The sequence below is a fragment of the Agelaius phoeniceus genome, chromosome 5 (assembly GCF_051311805.1).
Source record: "Agelaius phoeniceus isolate bAgePho1 chromosome 5, bAgePho1.hap1, whole genome shotgun sequence".
In the NCBI taxonomy this organism is placed as follows: domain Eukaryota; kingdom Metazoa; phylum Chordata; class Aves; order Passeriformes; family Icteridae; genus Agelaius; species Agelaius phoeniceus.
Window position 1 is genome coordinate 11921719 of NC_135269.1, and position 17212 is coordinate 11938930.

The following is a 17212-nucleotide window of genomic DNA, read 5'->3' on the forward strand; positions in this document are numbered from 1 at the left end:
CTTTCTCTTTGTACAGCATTTACTAAATGACAGATACAGTACAAACTTTATCCTCTCCACTGGTGTGTCCCAGGTCTTTCTCCATTCTCCTTACTTAAGTAGGAACAAGGTTTAAAAATATGCTCTAAATAGGTTTAAAATTTTGCTCTCAGTCTCCCTGGGCACTTTAACACATTGCTTGCTTTTATCTGGGTTCCCAGGTGAACCAGGACCTCTAACTCAGGCTGTTGGAAAAAAATAAAGTATAAATAGTATAGTAAATATAATAATAGTATAATAGTATAGTAAATATAATTATAGTATAATAGTATAGTAAATAAAATAAATAGTATAAAACCTATTTCTAAGTTATCACATTTATTACAAAAAAAGCTCCAAAATTTCAAATAGTACTTTTTTATTCTTCTCCGCTTTACCCCTAATTTTAGTCTCTCTTTAGGAAAAGAAAAAAAAAAAAATGGAGACCCATATAACAAAATGAATCTGTAATTGGAGACTTATAATTATAACTTCCAATATTTACTACTTAAAATGCTCATTAAAACTAACATGGCAACTTTAATGAGAAGAATGAGTTCCACATTATGCAAATATTTGCACTGGTGGACCAAGATTTGAATTTATCTAGATTATAGCTGGTGGAAACAGCCCAAGAACAAGGTCAAGTTTCCTCCTTGCGCCTGAGAGCTTTTTCACAGCTGACTGGGCTGCTCACTCACCAGCTGGGCAAGACCCAACATCCTTTAAGTTATCTCTGAAGGGGGGGTGTGACTGCTGCTTTATGTGGGGGCTCACATGTGAACTCCTGAGCAGGGAGCTGATTAAAGGAATTTCCAGCCTGGCCTGCTCTGGCTGATGGTGACTATTCCAGCTGTAATGTGAGAGCTCTGCTGAGAGGAGAGCATAAAAGGATAAACAGTATGGTGAAGGAAGCTGTCACCATTATGGAAAATCAAAAGTACAGCAGATTCTGAGAACAGATATGGGGGAGCTCTCTTAGAGTGGTGATTTTAAGACACACTTCAAGAAGTCTGTAAACAACTGGTTTTTCTCTCAAACTTGTATTTTTCCTTTCAGGTATGGTTTATATGAAATTTTTTGGAGGCAGAACTGATGGCTTGATTAGAACAGCAACAACATAGAAGTACAGAAGTATTCAAAACTTGTGAAAAATTTCTCTGCTTTGTGCTGGGGAATGAGAAAGGGATGAAGCAAACATCTTGTTCTGGTCAGTTGGCCAGTCCCAGTAAATGCTAATGTTAGCTGGAACTAATGTTGTTCTCTCTGCTTCATGTAGCTGGGCAGGGCCATTTGGAGTTTGGATTCCCAACCAGGGGATGAGTTTGCCTTCGAGAGGAAAATATTTACCAGGCTCCAGTTAAAGTTACCTCAAAGATTTTTTTTTTCTATCCCCATAAGCATAAACTGGTTTCACTTTATGATAAGAAGTTTCAAAACCATAAAGAAATTGTACTAAAGGGGAGCAACTGGAGCTGTAACCACTTGCACTGTGCACAGAATAGGAAATATTGAGTTGCCAGGCCGCTTTTTTTTCTTGCCAAGTCTTCCAAAGTGGTAGGAATGGAGCACCTCTGACCTCTCTGGATTGCTGTTTCTACCATGGCGTCACTGTGCTGGCAAGAAGTTTTTTTCCTGATGCCCAATCTGAATTTCCCACACCTCAGCATGGTGCTGTTGCCCTGTTGCTTCACTATAGTGGAATAAATTTGGTTCTCCAATCTCTGGGGCTTAGATGCAAGTATTTGTAGGTTGCTTAAAAAGTCCAGTCGAATGAGCATGAGGAATTTTTAAACAGTCCAAATGCTATGCTGCTTTATTTCTGGGGAAGAATATGAGTTATAGCTTCAGTCATGGAAATCCTTTAACAGAATTTGAAAATCCGAGGTGTGGTGATTTAATTTTTTTTTTTTTTTTACAACTTGAAGTTTTACCACATCATTGTTTATACCAAACTACAAACTCAGCTTTCACAGAAAATATCCATCTTGTTCATCCTCCTCACCATCAAAAGCCATTAGAGTAAAGAGCTGTTTATGGGGACAGATGTCTCATATCAGCAGACTTTAAAAAAAAATACTCCAAACAGACTTTATAGTGCACACAGTAACCAGATAAATGCAAAGAACTGCCCAGCACAGGCGTGAGAAAGCTTATCTGTCTCCTTAACTGCAAACTACAAGGGTCAGAGATACACAGGTGTGGCAAATGTTTGTGGGTCCCCAGGATGAGGGAAGAGGTGAGAATCTTGACTCCATGTTTCAGAAGGCTGAATATCATATCATATCATATCATATCATATCATATCATATCATATCATATCATATCATATCATATCATATCATATCATTATAATATAATTATTATATTATATTATATTATATTATATTATATTATATTATATTATATTATATTATATTATATTATATTATATTATATATGGTATACTAAAATTATACTAAAAGAAATAGAGATAAAGGATTTCATCAGAAGGCTAGCAAGGAATGAATAATGAAATCTTTTGACACACTCAGAGAGTCCGACACAGCTGGCTGTGATTGGCCATTAGTTAAAAACAATTCACATGCTGGGTAAACCATTGTCCAAATCACATTCCAAAGTAGCAAAACATGGAGAAGCTGAAGCTTCCCAGCTTCTCAGGAGAAAAAATCCTGGCAAAGGGATTTTTTATAAAACATGACAGTGACACACATGTTTGAAAAAGTCATAGCAGGAAGGAGCAGATGGCAAATGATGCAGTCTGGGAATAGTCTGCTAAATTCAGCCCTGGGTAACAGCCAGTGCAGGTGAGTGACCTGCTGTCAGGAGGAAACATGAGCATGCAGGGCTGTCAAATACCAGTTTACTCAGAAATGCTGGAGCTGGGCTGTTTTCACCAACCACTGGGCCACAGTTTCTGAGAAATACACATGGGCAATTAGAGGACTCCAACAACTGGAATAATAATGTTAGTGAAGATGCTTCCCATCAAAGCTCTTTAGGGAATGTTGAATAATAACTGAGCACAAAACCTTTACGACAAGAAGTTTCAAAACACTAAAGAGTTTGTACTAAAGGGGAGCAACTGGAGCTGTAACCACTTGCACTGTGCACAGAGTAGGAAATATTGAGTTGCCAGGCACGTCTCTCTTGTCCCTTCAGAACTTTCCTTCCATGTGAATGATGTTTCAGTGAGCAAGGCTGAATCTCCTGATGAATCCCTTGTAGTCCTGGGAGCCACCACTCTATCAGCACAGCTACTGTTGAAATGAAGGACCCAAAGTGATGTATATGACTTTGTTTTGGAAAGAAAATCCTCAAGCCACACCTGAAACATCCTTTGTTTTGAGATCTTCCTTTCCCTCAACCCTGCGGGGAATTTCCTGTGTCTGAGGTTTTGGGTTTTATGGAGGTAAACAAAGTGTTACTCTGGCTTCACTGCTGGATGTACAGGAGATGGAACTGACTTTGGTGTGGGAGCAGAGAGGGGACTGCTGGATTATTTCTGGATTTTGGTGTGGGAGCAGAGAGGGGACTGCTGGATTATTTCTGCTCTCAGCTTTGCCACCTTCAGAGGTTGTCTCCCAAGGCAGAACAAAACCAGTTTGTACTTTATAGAATGCCTGCACATTTCAGCATGCATGCTGTACACAGGGCATCCTGAAAAAACAGGAATTGATTTGTCTTGGAAGAGGCTGGGCAAGAATCATATTTTTCTTAGTTTAGGAGGAGAGTTATTGTTACAGCCCAGAAAGAATGTTGGCAAGATCTTCACAGAAACTCCCCTCTTCTTTTCCTCTTCCTTACCCTGAAAAAGCAATTGTTAAATGGCATGCATGTGAAAATTAAACTGTCCCCTTCCAAAAAGGGGACTCTGCTTAAAGGACAGCAGCAGAAGCCAGTGTAAACTCTGGGCTATTTCCTGTCCTTTTGGTGATGCTGTTAGCAGTCAGGAGGGTGTCTTCTAGCCCAAACCACAGGGTCATGAACATTTAACAAAAATTTCATGTTTTACTAGAATTGTGGTAAAATATTTTTCAGGCTTGAGATGTTACACTGGTTTTTAATTTTATTTTTGCTTTGTGTCTACTGAGAAAAAGAAGTTTCTAGCCAAGGTCTTACTGCCTGAATGCAGGAATGGAAACAGTGACAGAGCAAAATATGCATGTACCACAGGTGGTTGGTTTGAACAGGTGAGAGATCAGGGATCAGCCCTGTCCAGGGCTACACCTTCATTACCTTGGTTTTCTTTCCTGTTGGCAATCAGCTCGCTGCTGTTTGCTCACTTTCATGGCTTTTCTCTCTCTCTCTCTTTTTTTCAATGCCTATTTAACAAATCTATATCTGTAGCCACTACAGTGGATGTGAAGAACATGAAGTTGCTTTGTAAAACACAGGTTTTACAAAGTGCCATTATCAGACAAACTAAATAGCTCTTCTTTTATAGCTGAGCATATTATATACTGTAGAATTTATTGTGGCCTATTTATTATCCCTAATAACCCTCACAATAACTTAATTACAACCCTGAGGTAATGGTGAATTTGTCCACCTCTCTGCAAAACAGCAGAAAATAACTGATATGATCAGGTAATCTGTCCTTGGAGGATGGGTAATTCATGCTGTGTGCTCAGGAGGAATTCTTTCAGAGGCCTCTGCTCCAGTCTTTCACCCCAAAAGACAATCTTCCCTCCATCTCTTTGTGTCATTTTAACTGTGCCAAATCTTCTCCAATAGCACTTCTGCAAGAATATTGTTGCTATACAGGACACCAGCTTTTGACTTCCAGGTTTTAAGTAATTTCAGGTCAAGCAGTAGTATACCACTAAAGCAAAGCAAAACACAAAAACCCACTGCAATGCTGGTGCAAATATTGATTTATAGATTCTCCCTTTTATCACCAGGTATTTATATCATCAGACCTGAGTTTCTCATCCCAGTCTCCCTTTATGTTAAAAACTCTTACCTTTTGTCCATATACTTTTAAAATAACAAATATTATCCTCTTAGGAAAATAGTATTTCAAGGCTATGTGTATCATATGTTCAGAGCACTTCTTTTTCCCAGCATCTGGAAAGAAAAAAACTTCTTAAGAATCCCTATTTTAATTTTCATAAAGACATAATACCTCCCTGGCTCTCACTGCAGCATCCTGTGTGCTGCTGTGTTACAACTGCAATGCAAAGGTTGCTGAGCTTCTCCAGTCTTTAGGAATTGTGCAGGGTTTAAACTCATTCACAGTTTGTAAAGGGGCTAAGCCCAATGTCCAGAGTTTTGAGTTGAAACTCAAGTGTGCCCATGTATCCTAAGGCACAGTGTGCTTTCCAGGCAGAGTTCAACACTGATACTACAACATTACTGTTTTGTTTTGTTGTTATTCCAAGCCAAACACAGCCTGGAACCCAGTTTCTTATGGCCTTCATGGGCTTCAGAAAGTTTCTGCACTTTTTGAAAGATTTTTTCCTTCTTGGCCTATCACTATTATTTTTCTGTGGCTCAGACATGGCTATTTCCCTTTCTGGTGAAAACACAGTAAGGATGTATTTTTGAGGGCCAAAAATGCCTTTAAATTTCTCTAGAACTGGGGAAGACCTCAAGTCTCTTACTGAAGTTGCGGGAGGAGAGTTATTGTTACAGATGTTTAAGTACAGCCAAGTTAGTAGAGGGGTAAATAAGAGAGTTATTGTTACAGATGTTTAAGTACAGCCAAGTTAGTAGAGGGGTAAATAAGAGCAGGGAGGGGATTTTGGGGACCCAGCTCCTTTCAAGGGGTGAGTGGTGATAGTTTGACTCATGGTCCTATAGCTGATTACAAATTAGAGCATGCAAAACACTGATACCATGGGGGTATTTGCAGTATTGGCTCTAAATTGTAGCTGCTAAGAACATACCTGCTTCCTCTTTTCTGCATCTGTGCACGTTTAGGCTGGTCTGAGAAAGGACTAAGAATAACAAGATACTAATAAGAGAATGGGAGCTTAGGTTGCATAATTGGAAAATTGTTAAAGAAATGTTAAGTTCCTAAACTTGAATTATTTACAGTCACATTGGGACTGGAAGATACAGCTGAAGGAAGGATGTGGGCAAATTCTAATTTCTGATAAGCCTAGAATGCCTCTAATGTGTATTTTAGGATGGTTTTGGCTCTGAACAAGTGAAATAAGACAAAATTAGTTTATTTCCCCTTCATATGCAAACCTATTCATATATTCAAAGTAAGCAGAGAAAGGCAAACCCCTGATCTGTGTACAGTGTCTGCACTGAAGCCCTTTCTGTTTTTTGTGTATTTGAGCAAATCTCTCTGCTGGGTTTCCAGTGGGCTGTGCAACACCTACACCAATACTCCAGGCATAACTCTCATGGTTGCACCAGTATCTGATGTCTCAGGGCTTGTCCTTGGTGTGCTGTGATGCTGAGCTCAAATATGCATTTCCTCTGGTCTGGTTGCTGTTTCCAGATCTCTGTCTCCTATCAGATGGTGCCTTAAGGTCGTGTTATCTTCCCCACGGGGTGGGTCTGGAGCATGAGTCAGGAATGTAAACTGAGGTTTTAGTCAGCAGCACTTTGAGTAAAGGAATGGAGGAGCAGCTGCAGGAGCTGGAATAGTTTGGGAAGCAGCAGTTCTCAGCACTTGGCATGGTCTGAGCATGATTCAGTGTGTGACTGCTCATCAGGCCAGCTCCTGAGGCATCCCCCAGGAGGGCTGTGAAGAGACACTCTTGGGCTTTTTGGCCCTGAAAACTAAAGCTGGGAAAATGCTGATGCTCCTGTCAGGCTGGAACCTAAAGGGCTGAGCATGGTAACAAACAAAAATCCAACCAAACAGGCAGCCTGACTGCCCCCAGCTTCCATGGGCTGCCTCTGGAGCAGGGATTGCCAGGCTAAACAGGAGCCAGGGGAGGGCTGGGGCTTTTGGTGCTGCCAGCTCATTTCAGTTCTTTTATGGACCCACAAGGGGAGGTTGAACCTCTCTCAATAGATAGCATGTACTTTCTCTAAAGAAAAACCCCACAAAAAAGACAAGCAACCCAAACCCTGTGCCCATGCACAATAGAATGCAATTATTTTACATAATTCTAGAATTATTTTTACATAGTTCTAGAAAATAATTTACATAATTCTAAAAAATAATTATTTTACATAATTCTAGAATGATTTTACATTAATTCTATTTAGGAAAGGAGGGAAAAGAAAAAGTACTTATGTTTAGGAGCAGTGATAGTAGAAAATAAGGTGGAAGGATGAAATGAGGAAAGGAATGATTAATTCTCTGGTAATGTCTATAATCTACTCCAAAATTATCTGTACTATTTAAGAGTTTCTACTAAAACAGTTCTGTGAAAGGTGGTTGCACTGGGTTGTGGTTAGGACACAAGACAGAGAGGACCTGGGGTAAGTTCCTTTTTCAGCCAAAAACTCTTTGGGCACTGCTCAGCATGTTTAAATGCCAGGTTTCCAATCTCCTCTCAGGAATAGAGCAAGTGGGAATGTTCTTCGGGTCCAAGACTATGGTGAGGCTGACTTAATTATTTTTGAGATCTCCAGTGGCCCATGGTGAAGTTTACTGGAAAATACCAATTAAAGAGAGGTGAAAACAGCAGATTGTGGGGGTTTGACAGATCAGCAAAACTGGACAAAGGAATTATTTTCAGGAGGCCTCTGATGCCAACAGGAGCATTACACAGCTTGCCTTCAGTAACAATGTGCTGTTACAGGAAAGTCTAAGTCTCCATACCTAGATTTTATTGAAAAATGAGTTTGCCCTTTTGAAGGAAGGGCTAAGGCTTAAAAATACATTTGCTGCATCCCAGCCAAGTAGGTTCACTAATAACAAAAAGACCAAAGACAGGTTTTTTGCATTAGAGAGAGCACTTTATTATTTCTCTGCTTTGTTTTCTTTGGAGCCCTGCTGAAATGTTTTTGATTGCATACAAGTGGGAGATCAGTTGTAATAAGGCGTGTCTCATGTTTCTCGTGTTGCTGCCAGGACTGAGATAATTCTTTGTGACTTTTGAACACTGCTTTGATTTTAAAGGGGCACTATCATAGATTCATTTTGGTTGAAAAAGACCTTTAAAACCACTGCACCAATGGAAACAACCCAAAACTGCTGCATTTCTTTTTTAAGGGCATCTTACTGAGAGGTACACATGTATTTAAAAGTACCCAACACCATTGCTTGTTTTGTTTCTTAAGTAGCATGTGAGTTTAATAAGACTAAAGGCAGCATTTCTAAAAGCTCCCTTCTTGATCTTTTAGACTGCAATTCTTCATTCCTATGCTACTGTGTATTCAGGTTTACTCTTTCTGTATTAATTTTGCCTACCACTTCTTTTCGGCCATAAAAGGAGACTTGTCCAGGTTTGCTGGTATTCATTCTTTCATGGCACAAGCAGAGTTACTTGGGTTAACAAGCTAGAAGAGAAAGTTGGATTTTAATTGTCTGTTTTCTATCATATTTGAAAAAGTTATAAAAACAATTCCCTCAACATGCGGCGCTGTAAGTTCCCTTTCCCCGTGTTGTTTTTGGACCTGCAGTATTTTGAATATGACATCCTACAAAAAAAATAATAGTATTTTTAAAACCTCCTACTGGAGTGCATTTGATTTGAGTTATTCAGAGCAAATGTGGGGGACTAAGAGCCCTCTGAAAAGGATCAGTGACAGGAAAGCAGTGTTGTTTGCTTCCCTCCCCAGGGCACATTCTGTCTGTCCTGTGTGCACGTGTGGGACTTTCTGGGACTCCTTGGAGAGCTGTGGGCATCTGCCAGCAGAACTGAGCTCCCAGATATCCAGAAATATGTTTGGACACGGTGCAGTGGTACAACCCACTGGTTCTAAATGTCTGGTAGGAGCCAGACCTTTAGCCAGGAGTGTTGAAATGAAGAGGGCTGGTGACCTCCCCTGTGAGGTCCCTACTCCAAGGATTTTGCATCTCCTTCTGGACAAGTTCAGCAGTGAGGGCACAGGATGGGCTCTGTTGGAGCAGCAGGGCTTGAAAATACACATGAGAAAATACCCATTGCCATAAAGGTAGCTCACCTCCCCTGATTTCAGAAGAGCAATGCCAGATCACATCTGCTGATAACCCAGCAGAAATAAATTCTTATTTATATAAGAATTTCCTGCTGGTTTAATGGACAGTCTAACCCCTGGGTTTGTGGGGTTTCTTTGAGAAAAATCTGACTTACTAAATGTAGCAGATGGGTTTTTTTTTAAGTGCTTCTTTACCATCTTGAGCATCATGTAATGAAAACCTGAGCCTTCAGGTCCTCAGGAATTTTTTTCCCTCCTATTACCTATTTCCACTTGTGCAGGCATAGTCCCAAAGTTATCACATTGCATGTAATTGCTGTAGGGAGGATGATCATTTCAAGTAAGAGAATATGAAGCAGGATCAAATGAATTCCTTAACCAGCACAGAGCCCAGCCCCTTGTGTGTGTCTGTTACTTCAAAAATAAAGGCAAGACTCCACTCCCTTTATTATATATAGATTATCAACAGAATTGTTTTGAAATTGCAATTTGCTTAAAGCAATCACTGAAACACCCACAAATAATTTCTCCACCAACTAGCAAAGAATGATGAGCTTGAGTTCAGCCCAAAGTGTCTGAAACACAGTGCCTCAAACTTAGTGGTTCTAGTTAAAATCCTTTCTGGGCACAGTTGTAAAATGCAACAGCCATGTGAGGGAGGATGAGAGGAGCAAGGGATGGTAAGATCTATGTAAAATCAGTTTTGCTGCTGTTGCTGATGAAATCTCAAAGGAAAGAGGCTTAAGAACCAGTGAGCCCACGAAAACAAGCAATACAAAAATAGTAATTTTAACTTCATTGGTGCTTTTATAATTCATGTAGTGAAACAGCTTCTTGTGCATACTCATAGAGTCTGGAGATTCTTATTCAGCTGTGTGAAGAAACAAAAGAGTGAAAAACGACTAAATTCTGAGCAGTGCACTTGATGCTTACCCACTGTAGAAAACTTTTGGTATAAAACAGTCTGAAAAGAATTTGCTGCCCACCAGCATTTCAAACTCCTCTGTATAGAACAAAGGCAGTCATCTGGAGCTCTGACTCGTGGTAAACCTGGATGAAACTTCACCTCAGACATCCTGGAGAATCCATCTTTGGTTATTCTTGTACTGACATTTGTATTGATGTTGATATACTGGTACTGATGTTGTCAGTGACAACGAGGTGATGAGGATTAAAAACTCAAAAAAGCCACTCTGGCCACTCAAGTCCTTATAGCAAATCAGCTCCTTTTTTTCTCTGAGATACTTTGTGGATCATGGTGGTGACACCAGCCCTGTGAAGATGGTTACACTGGCTGCTGTAGGATCTCTTTTCCTGGTGTTGTGCTCAATCTTTCAGTGAATTGTAGGCTTTTGTGGTCCTGCTGTTGATGAAATCTGCCTTCTTGAAGTCAGCCTTTGGAATGGAAGAAACAGAACAGTTCATTATCTTCAGTGCTGATTCTGCAAGGGAAGGGTGGCTCCAGCTGCCTAAAAGCTGGATAAGGAGCCATGGCAGGGGTCTAGGCAGAGTCCTGAGCAGTCACAGAGACAGAACAGGCTCGTTTAGTCCAGGGTAGATGAGAGGATAACTGGAATTGCTGACCTCCCTCCACTGACTGTACCAGGAGCCTGTTCTTCCACCTCAGCTCTACAGACTCCTAACTTTCAGGTGACTAATAGCTGAGATTAACCAGGCTGAGATCAACCTAGCTCAGATTAACCCTGTCAGAACAAGGAACACAGGGCAATGCCAAAATGACTCAGGGCAATGCCAAAATGACTCAGGAGTTTATCAATTTCGTTCGATTAAGTGATTTCTGTGGCTTATTAGACTAAAGTTTCAAAAATGTCTGGACATTTGGTGGTTCTGAAGTTTTCAATGCCATACCTGGTGTCTCTAGGGGACCTGATTTGCATAGGAAGAGCAAATAATCAGCATTTTGGAAAATCAACTCTGACAAATGTGTCCTATAGACTTTCCTAAACTATCAGTAAATTCATAAAATTCATGCCATCAGGGATATTGCTGATAGTATGGTAAATTTATTGTATGGTAAGTTCAGGAATGCAGTTGTAAAAAACCAGAGACAACTAGTTAGGAATTTATATGGCACAATAGCCTTATTCTGGAACACAGATTTCTGGCTTGTGGGGCCATTCCTGCTAGGTGTGATGCAACACTGTTAAAGTTTATGCTAAGAAAGTGTCTTGTAGCAAATTTCAACAAAAAAAAAAATCTACAAAGAGAAACAGCTGAATAACGAATGCTATCAGCTTGCTTGAGAACTTGGGACAGTTTTAGGTTATAGGGAATTTGAAGTGACAAATTCTGAACAGCAAACACACAAGGATTAGAATCAGTTTGAGATGCAGGGTGAAGGTTGATAGGTGGAAGTTGACTCAGCTGAGGGTTGAAAAAGCAGAGAGAGAGCTTTAAAAAAACCAAACTGGTTTGTGGCAGACTCATGCTGGCCATTTTTTGTTTGACCTGACTATGGCAGTAAATGTTTGCCATAGGTTTTGTGTGACTATAACCTGGGCTAGCAGGCTGTGCAAACAACGAGGAGAACAGAGCTGCTCTGCTTTTAGGGCAGGGAGCTGCCTGCCCTGCCCTTGGCTTTGCTGCCACCGTGGCTCCTCTGTGCCAGGCAGGTTCAGCCAGTGTGCATGGGCATCACCTCCACTCTGCATCACTTCCCACCACCTGGCACTCCTGGCAGGAGCAGCAAAGCTTTTCACAAGCTCTGTCAGTGGGTATAAAACCACAGAGGGAGAGAACATGAACACAGAGGAGCAAAAATGAAGGCCATGCATTACTTATGCATAAGTAAATAAGAAAACCAAATTCAGGGACCACTTGAATCCTATCGTAGGTTGATTCTTAAATGTGCAGGAGTGCTAAGGGCCCCAGAGGACAAATGAAAGGGTTCTAGGTCTGAAGGAAAAGATTATTTTTCTTTGTGCTCACCTTTTTGTAGGCACTGTGGAGATCGGTGTGTAACCACAGGGAGTAGAGGAGGACTGAAGCAGCCCTGCTGGCTTTGCTGAACATATTGCTGCCATTTTGCAAAAAGAATGATAAAACGTATTTAAATTCCCACATAATAATCATGGTGCATGTACAGACCTCAGCAAACATAACCTCATAGCATTTTTTTAATCTCTCTTTACTCCTAAGTGCTGGTTTGCCACCCTTTAGGAATTGTAGCATCTTTTGGGCTGTCCTTATTACTAAAACAAATGAAACATGCCTCCCTGCTCCACTCATTCTTCAGATTTAGGGAGAAATCAAGTGCTCTGTAGCCTACACCTTACAGCAGCTATCATATTGTGCAATTTCAGCTGAGGAAAATAACCTCAGCACAACAACCATCTGAAAAAATCTTTCCAGTAGGTAAAATCTCTTGTTAGTTAGACAGGAATTGAACTATTCAGGTCCTCATGAGGCCTCTTTTACTGAGATTGATTTCCTTTTCATTTTGCCAAGAGAGAGAAAGGCAAATGGAATAGTTACTATTTTTAAAACATTAATTATCTTTGGAGTAAATGTTGATTGCATTTGTTTACATATTAAAGAATGATTAAATTTTGAATTTGTTCTCTAAAATGCCAATATGTTATTTTTAAGTGCAGATCTATAGGTTCTATAAAATGTATCCCTGCACTTTATTGCTAAAGTTTATCAGGGCTGTATAACAATGGACAGGAAAGACATTTTGGGTACAGATGAGATCTGCTGATCAGTCACTACATATATATCAGAATACAGATAATGTGGTGCAGTTATATTCTGAGGAGTTTTTTAAAATGCTTTAATATTATTATTTTATATGCCTAAATTATATAAATTTAATTATATTAATTTATATAATATTAAATGCTTTAATATTATATAGTTATTTTAATGCTTTAAATGAGGAACATTTAAATGCCAGAACCTGGTGACTTTAGCTATGGATGGGAGAGTTGTCCTAAGACATCTTTCTGTATTTCCCAATCAGTGCAATTCTATTCACATCCCTTGTTTGGGCTGCCCTGTACCTTGAGATGAAGCTTTTCTCCCCCAGAGTGGCAGAGGTTGCAGTTTCTTTTTTGCCTGGGGATAGAGTGAGGCTTGTGGAGCCCCTTACCTGTCATTGATACTGATGGCAATGACCCTGAGGCTTGTGGAGCCCTTACCTGTTGTTGATGTTGATCGCAACGACTTTGAGGCTTGTTGAGCTCTTACTCGTCATTAGTGCTGATGGCAATGACCTTGGGAATTATGGAGCCCTCACCTGTCATTGATGCTGATGGCAATGACCTTGAGCAGGCTTGTGGAGCTCTTACCTGTCCTTGATGCTGATGGCAATGACCTTGAGGCTTGTGGAGCTCTTAACTGTCATTGATGCTGAAGGCAATGACCTTGTGGAGCCCTTACCTGTCATTGGTGCTGATGGCAATGACCTTGTGGAGCCCTCACCTGTCATTGGTGCTGATGGCAATGACCTTGTGGAGCCCTCACCTGTCATTGGTGCTGAAGACAATGACCTTGAGGAGTCCTCACCTGTCGTTGATGCTGATGGCAATGACCTCGGGGATTATGGAGCCCTCACCTGTCGTTGATGCTGGTGGCAATGACCTCGGGGATTATGGAGCCCTCACCTGTCGTTGATGCTGGTGGCAATGACCTTGGGCAGGCTTGTGGAGCCCTTACCTGTCATTGATGCTGGTGGCAATGACCTTGTGGAGCCCTTATCTGTAGTTGATGCTGGTGGCAATGACCTTGGGGATTATGGAGCCCTTACCTGTAGTTGATGCTGATGGCAATGACCTTGGGGATTATGGAGCCCTCACCTGTCATTCATGCTGATGGCAATGACCTTGAGCAGGCTTGTGGAGCCCTTACCTGTCGTTGATGCTGGTGGCAATGACCCTGAGGCATGTGGAGCCCTCACCTGTCGTTGATGCTGATGGCAATGATCTTGGGCAGGCCGTGGGCGCTGAGCAGCAGCCGGGCGTTGTGCGAGCTGCCCTGGGTCAGGTTGAACAGGGTGTAGCAGATGGATGCTGTGGTTTCACAGGCAACCTCACTGCCTGGCACACACTCGGGCAGGGCTGACACCAGGTCAGGCAGGACTTCTCTGGCTGCAGGGTGGGAGAGAGACAAGCAATTCCATTACTAACAGGAGCAGATTTACATTATTCCTCCCATTCTCCCTCAGCAGGGAGCTCTGTGCTCCCACCACACACACACTCATGGCTTCCTACCTGCATTACATCCCCAAAATTCAGGTGAAGCTGCACCCACACTACAGTGGGCAGCCAGTACATGGCCTCATGCACAGTCCATTAATAGCTCATGTGCTGGACTGAACTCACCAAGTGTCACTGTCATATTTTCTGGAAAAATCCCTTTGCCAGGATTTCTTCTCCTGGGAAGCTGAGAAGCCTCAGAGAAAAATGAAAACAATAATTATCTGATTGCTTCTCCTGTGTTTTGCTGCTTTTGTGTTTTGCTGCTTTGGAATGTGGTTGGAGATTGTTTACACAACATGTGAATTGTTTTTACTTAATGACCAATCACATCCAGCTGTGTCAGGACTCTGGCAGCAGTCCCAAGATTTTCATTAGTATCTTGTTAAGCCTTCTGTATCCTTTCTCTATTCTTTAGTGTAGTTTTAGTATAGCATCCTTTAATATAATATAAGTGCATAAAATAATAAATTGGCCTTCAAGGAACATGGAGTCAGATTCATTTCCTTCCTGCCATGGTGGGATCCCAGAAAATACCACAGCCAGGCATGTGCCAGCTGCAGGCTGCCACTTCCCTGCTAGAGATCTTTTATATTAAATTTATCTCCATTTGATATGGAGGTTCATTTTGCTTGATAAATTTGGATAAATGTAGGTTCATTTTGTTTGATAAATTTAGACCCTTATAATAGAGAAAACAGGGTGCCCTCTCAAATGTTTTCCTTTAGCCAAAGTTTTTCTTTTTGGAATTTGACCTGAATTCACACATGCATTCAGTCAATCAAAAAGAACATCTTTTAGTAGAGAAAAGGTTCACCTGAAATTCCTCCAGTCCTCTCTATTATGAGTAAAACAAGAACATCTGTGAATGTGCAAGATGAAGCACCTGCCCCCAAAGCTTTATGCTATTCTGTCTTTCCCATATTCTCATAAATTATTTTTTCCTGATGACATCACAACTTTTTATCAGTTTAATTTCTTCTCTTTCAGGGGGATTCACCACCTGTAATTGCTAATATCATATGGATTATCTCTTTGAAATCAGCCCAACAACATGTTATAAGATTTTCATTAATAGGGAATGCTCTTTAAGGCTCAAACAAGGCCCAAGAGACTGTTCTGCAGAATTCTGGAGGGTAATCTGTCCCATGAGCTATCTTTATACCTGGAATTTCCCCTTTCTCCCTTGGTGGGAAAACGAAAAAGAACAACAAATTATATGAACACATTTTATCCTGTCAGTGGGAGAAGGTCTTAAATACACAATAGATTGAAATGAGAATACTCAGAATAGAAATGGCTTTATTTAGAAATGAGATCATTTAAAAGAATTAACTATTTTTCTATAGCATCTTATAGCTTCCATTATTAAAAAAAAAAATGCATGAAAACTGTGTGGGCCGCAAACTTTTAAAGCCTAGTGTCTAATAAGAGAGAGTCTGATCTTTGCTAGAAGAATTAGAGATGCTCTGTGATTTCTTGTGAAGCATTATGCAGCTGTGGCAGCACAAAACTTAGCAATCACCTTCCTTTACCCTATTTTGAGCAGAAGAAAAACTCCCTCTCCAAATCTGTGTAGAATTTACTTCAATTATGTATTTTTGAAAGTGACACCAGTGGAAGTATCTGAAGAGGAATACCCAATAGAGTGAAAAGCTTGTTTAGGCAAAACTCTTAATTTTAAGCCCTGTATACAGTGACCGCAAGTATCTGGTGAAAAATCTACAAAACTCACAGATCAGGGGTTTTTCCAACATTTCTTTCTTTCAAAGCAGGAAACTTTGATGTGAAGAGAGCAGAGTAAGCTCTGAGTTTTTGCTCACCTATGTCATTTTGCAGGGAGGGGTTTCGGGACAGGTTCCTGAGCAGGGAGACCGCTGTCTTCTTCACGGCGGGGTGGCTGACGTGCAGCATGGCGCGGATGCTCGGGAGCCCGTTGGCCCTTTGCACAACAGTGCGGGCCACTGCCAATGGCATCTGGGGAGAGGCACTTTGTGTCATTGCCACCAGTGCAGAGCCTCAGAAAAACCCAGCTCTCTGCACCAGGTTAAGCATATTTCAAACAGTTTTAAGCCAGTTACATATGAGTTGCAGGGTGGCTGATGTGCAGCATGGCACGGGTGCTTGGGAGCTCGCTTGCCTTTTGAACAACAGTGCAGGCCACTGCCAATGGCAACTGTGGAGAGGCACTTCTGTTTCATTGCCACCAGTGCAGAGCCTCAGAAAAACCCAGCTCTCTGTACCAGTTTAAGCATATTTCAAACAGTTTTAAGCCAGAGTTACATATGAGTTGCAGGGTGGCTGATGTGCAGCATGGCACGGATGCTCGGGAGCCCGTTGGCCCTTTGCACAACAGTCTGGGCCACTGGCAATGGAAAGTGTGGAAAGGACACTTTGTGACATTGCCACCAGTGCAGAGCCTCAGAAAAACCCAGCTCTCTGCACCAGGTTAAGCACATTTCAGACAGTTTTAAGCCAGTTACAAATGAGTTGCAGGAGGGCTGATGTGCAGCATGGTGTGGACACTCAGGAGCCCATTTGCCCTTTGCACAACAGTCTGGGCCACTGCCAATGGCATCTGTGGAGAGGCACTTTGAGTCATTGCCACCAGTGCAGAGCCTCAGAAAAACCCAGCTCTCTGCACCAGGTTAAGCATATTTCAAACAGTTTTAAGCCAGTTACATATGAGTTGCAGGGTGGCTGATGTGCAGCATGGCACGGATGCTCGGTAGCCTGCTTGCCCTTTGCACAACAGTCTGGGCCACTGCCAATGGCAACTGTGGAGAGGCACTTCTGTTTCAATGCCACCAGTGCAGAGCCTCAGAAAAAAGGCAGCTCTCTGCACCAGTTTAAGCATATTTCAAACAGTTTTAAGCCAGTTACAAATGAGTTGCAGGGTGGCTGATGTGCAGCATGGTGCAGACACTCAGGAGCCCATTTGC

The 17212-nt window shown here is 41.5% G+C and overlaps 1 protein-coding gene across 1 annotated transcript in view; it reads right to left on the reverse strand.

Annotated features, from left to right (window-relative positions):
- Positions 1-9477: 9477 nt before the first annotated feature.
- Positions 9478-17212, reverse strand: part of PKP2 (plakophilin 2) — a 40118-nt gene continuing 32383 nt past the window's right edge. The window contains exons 10-13 of the mRNA XM_054631866.2: positions 16094-16247; positions 13973-14162; positions 12004-12091; positions 9478-10449 (exon numbers count right to left, since the gene is read on the reverse strand). Coding sequence (XP_054487841.2) covers positions 10381-10449; positions 12004-12091; positions 13973-14162; positions 16094-16247 — 501 coding nt within the window. The 3' untranslated portion in view covers positions 9478-10380. The remainder of the gene's footprint in view (positions 10450-12003; positions 12092-13972; positions 14163-16093; positions 16248-17212) is intronic.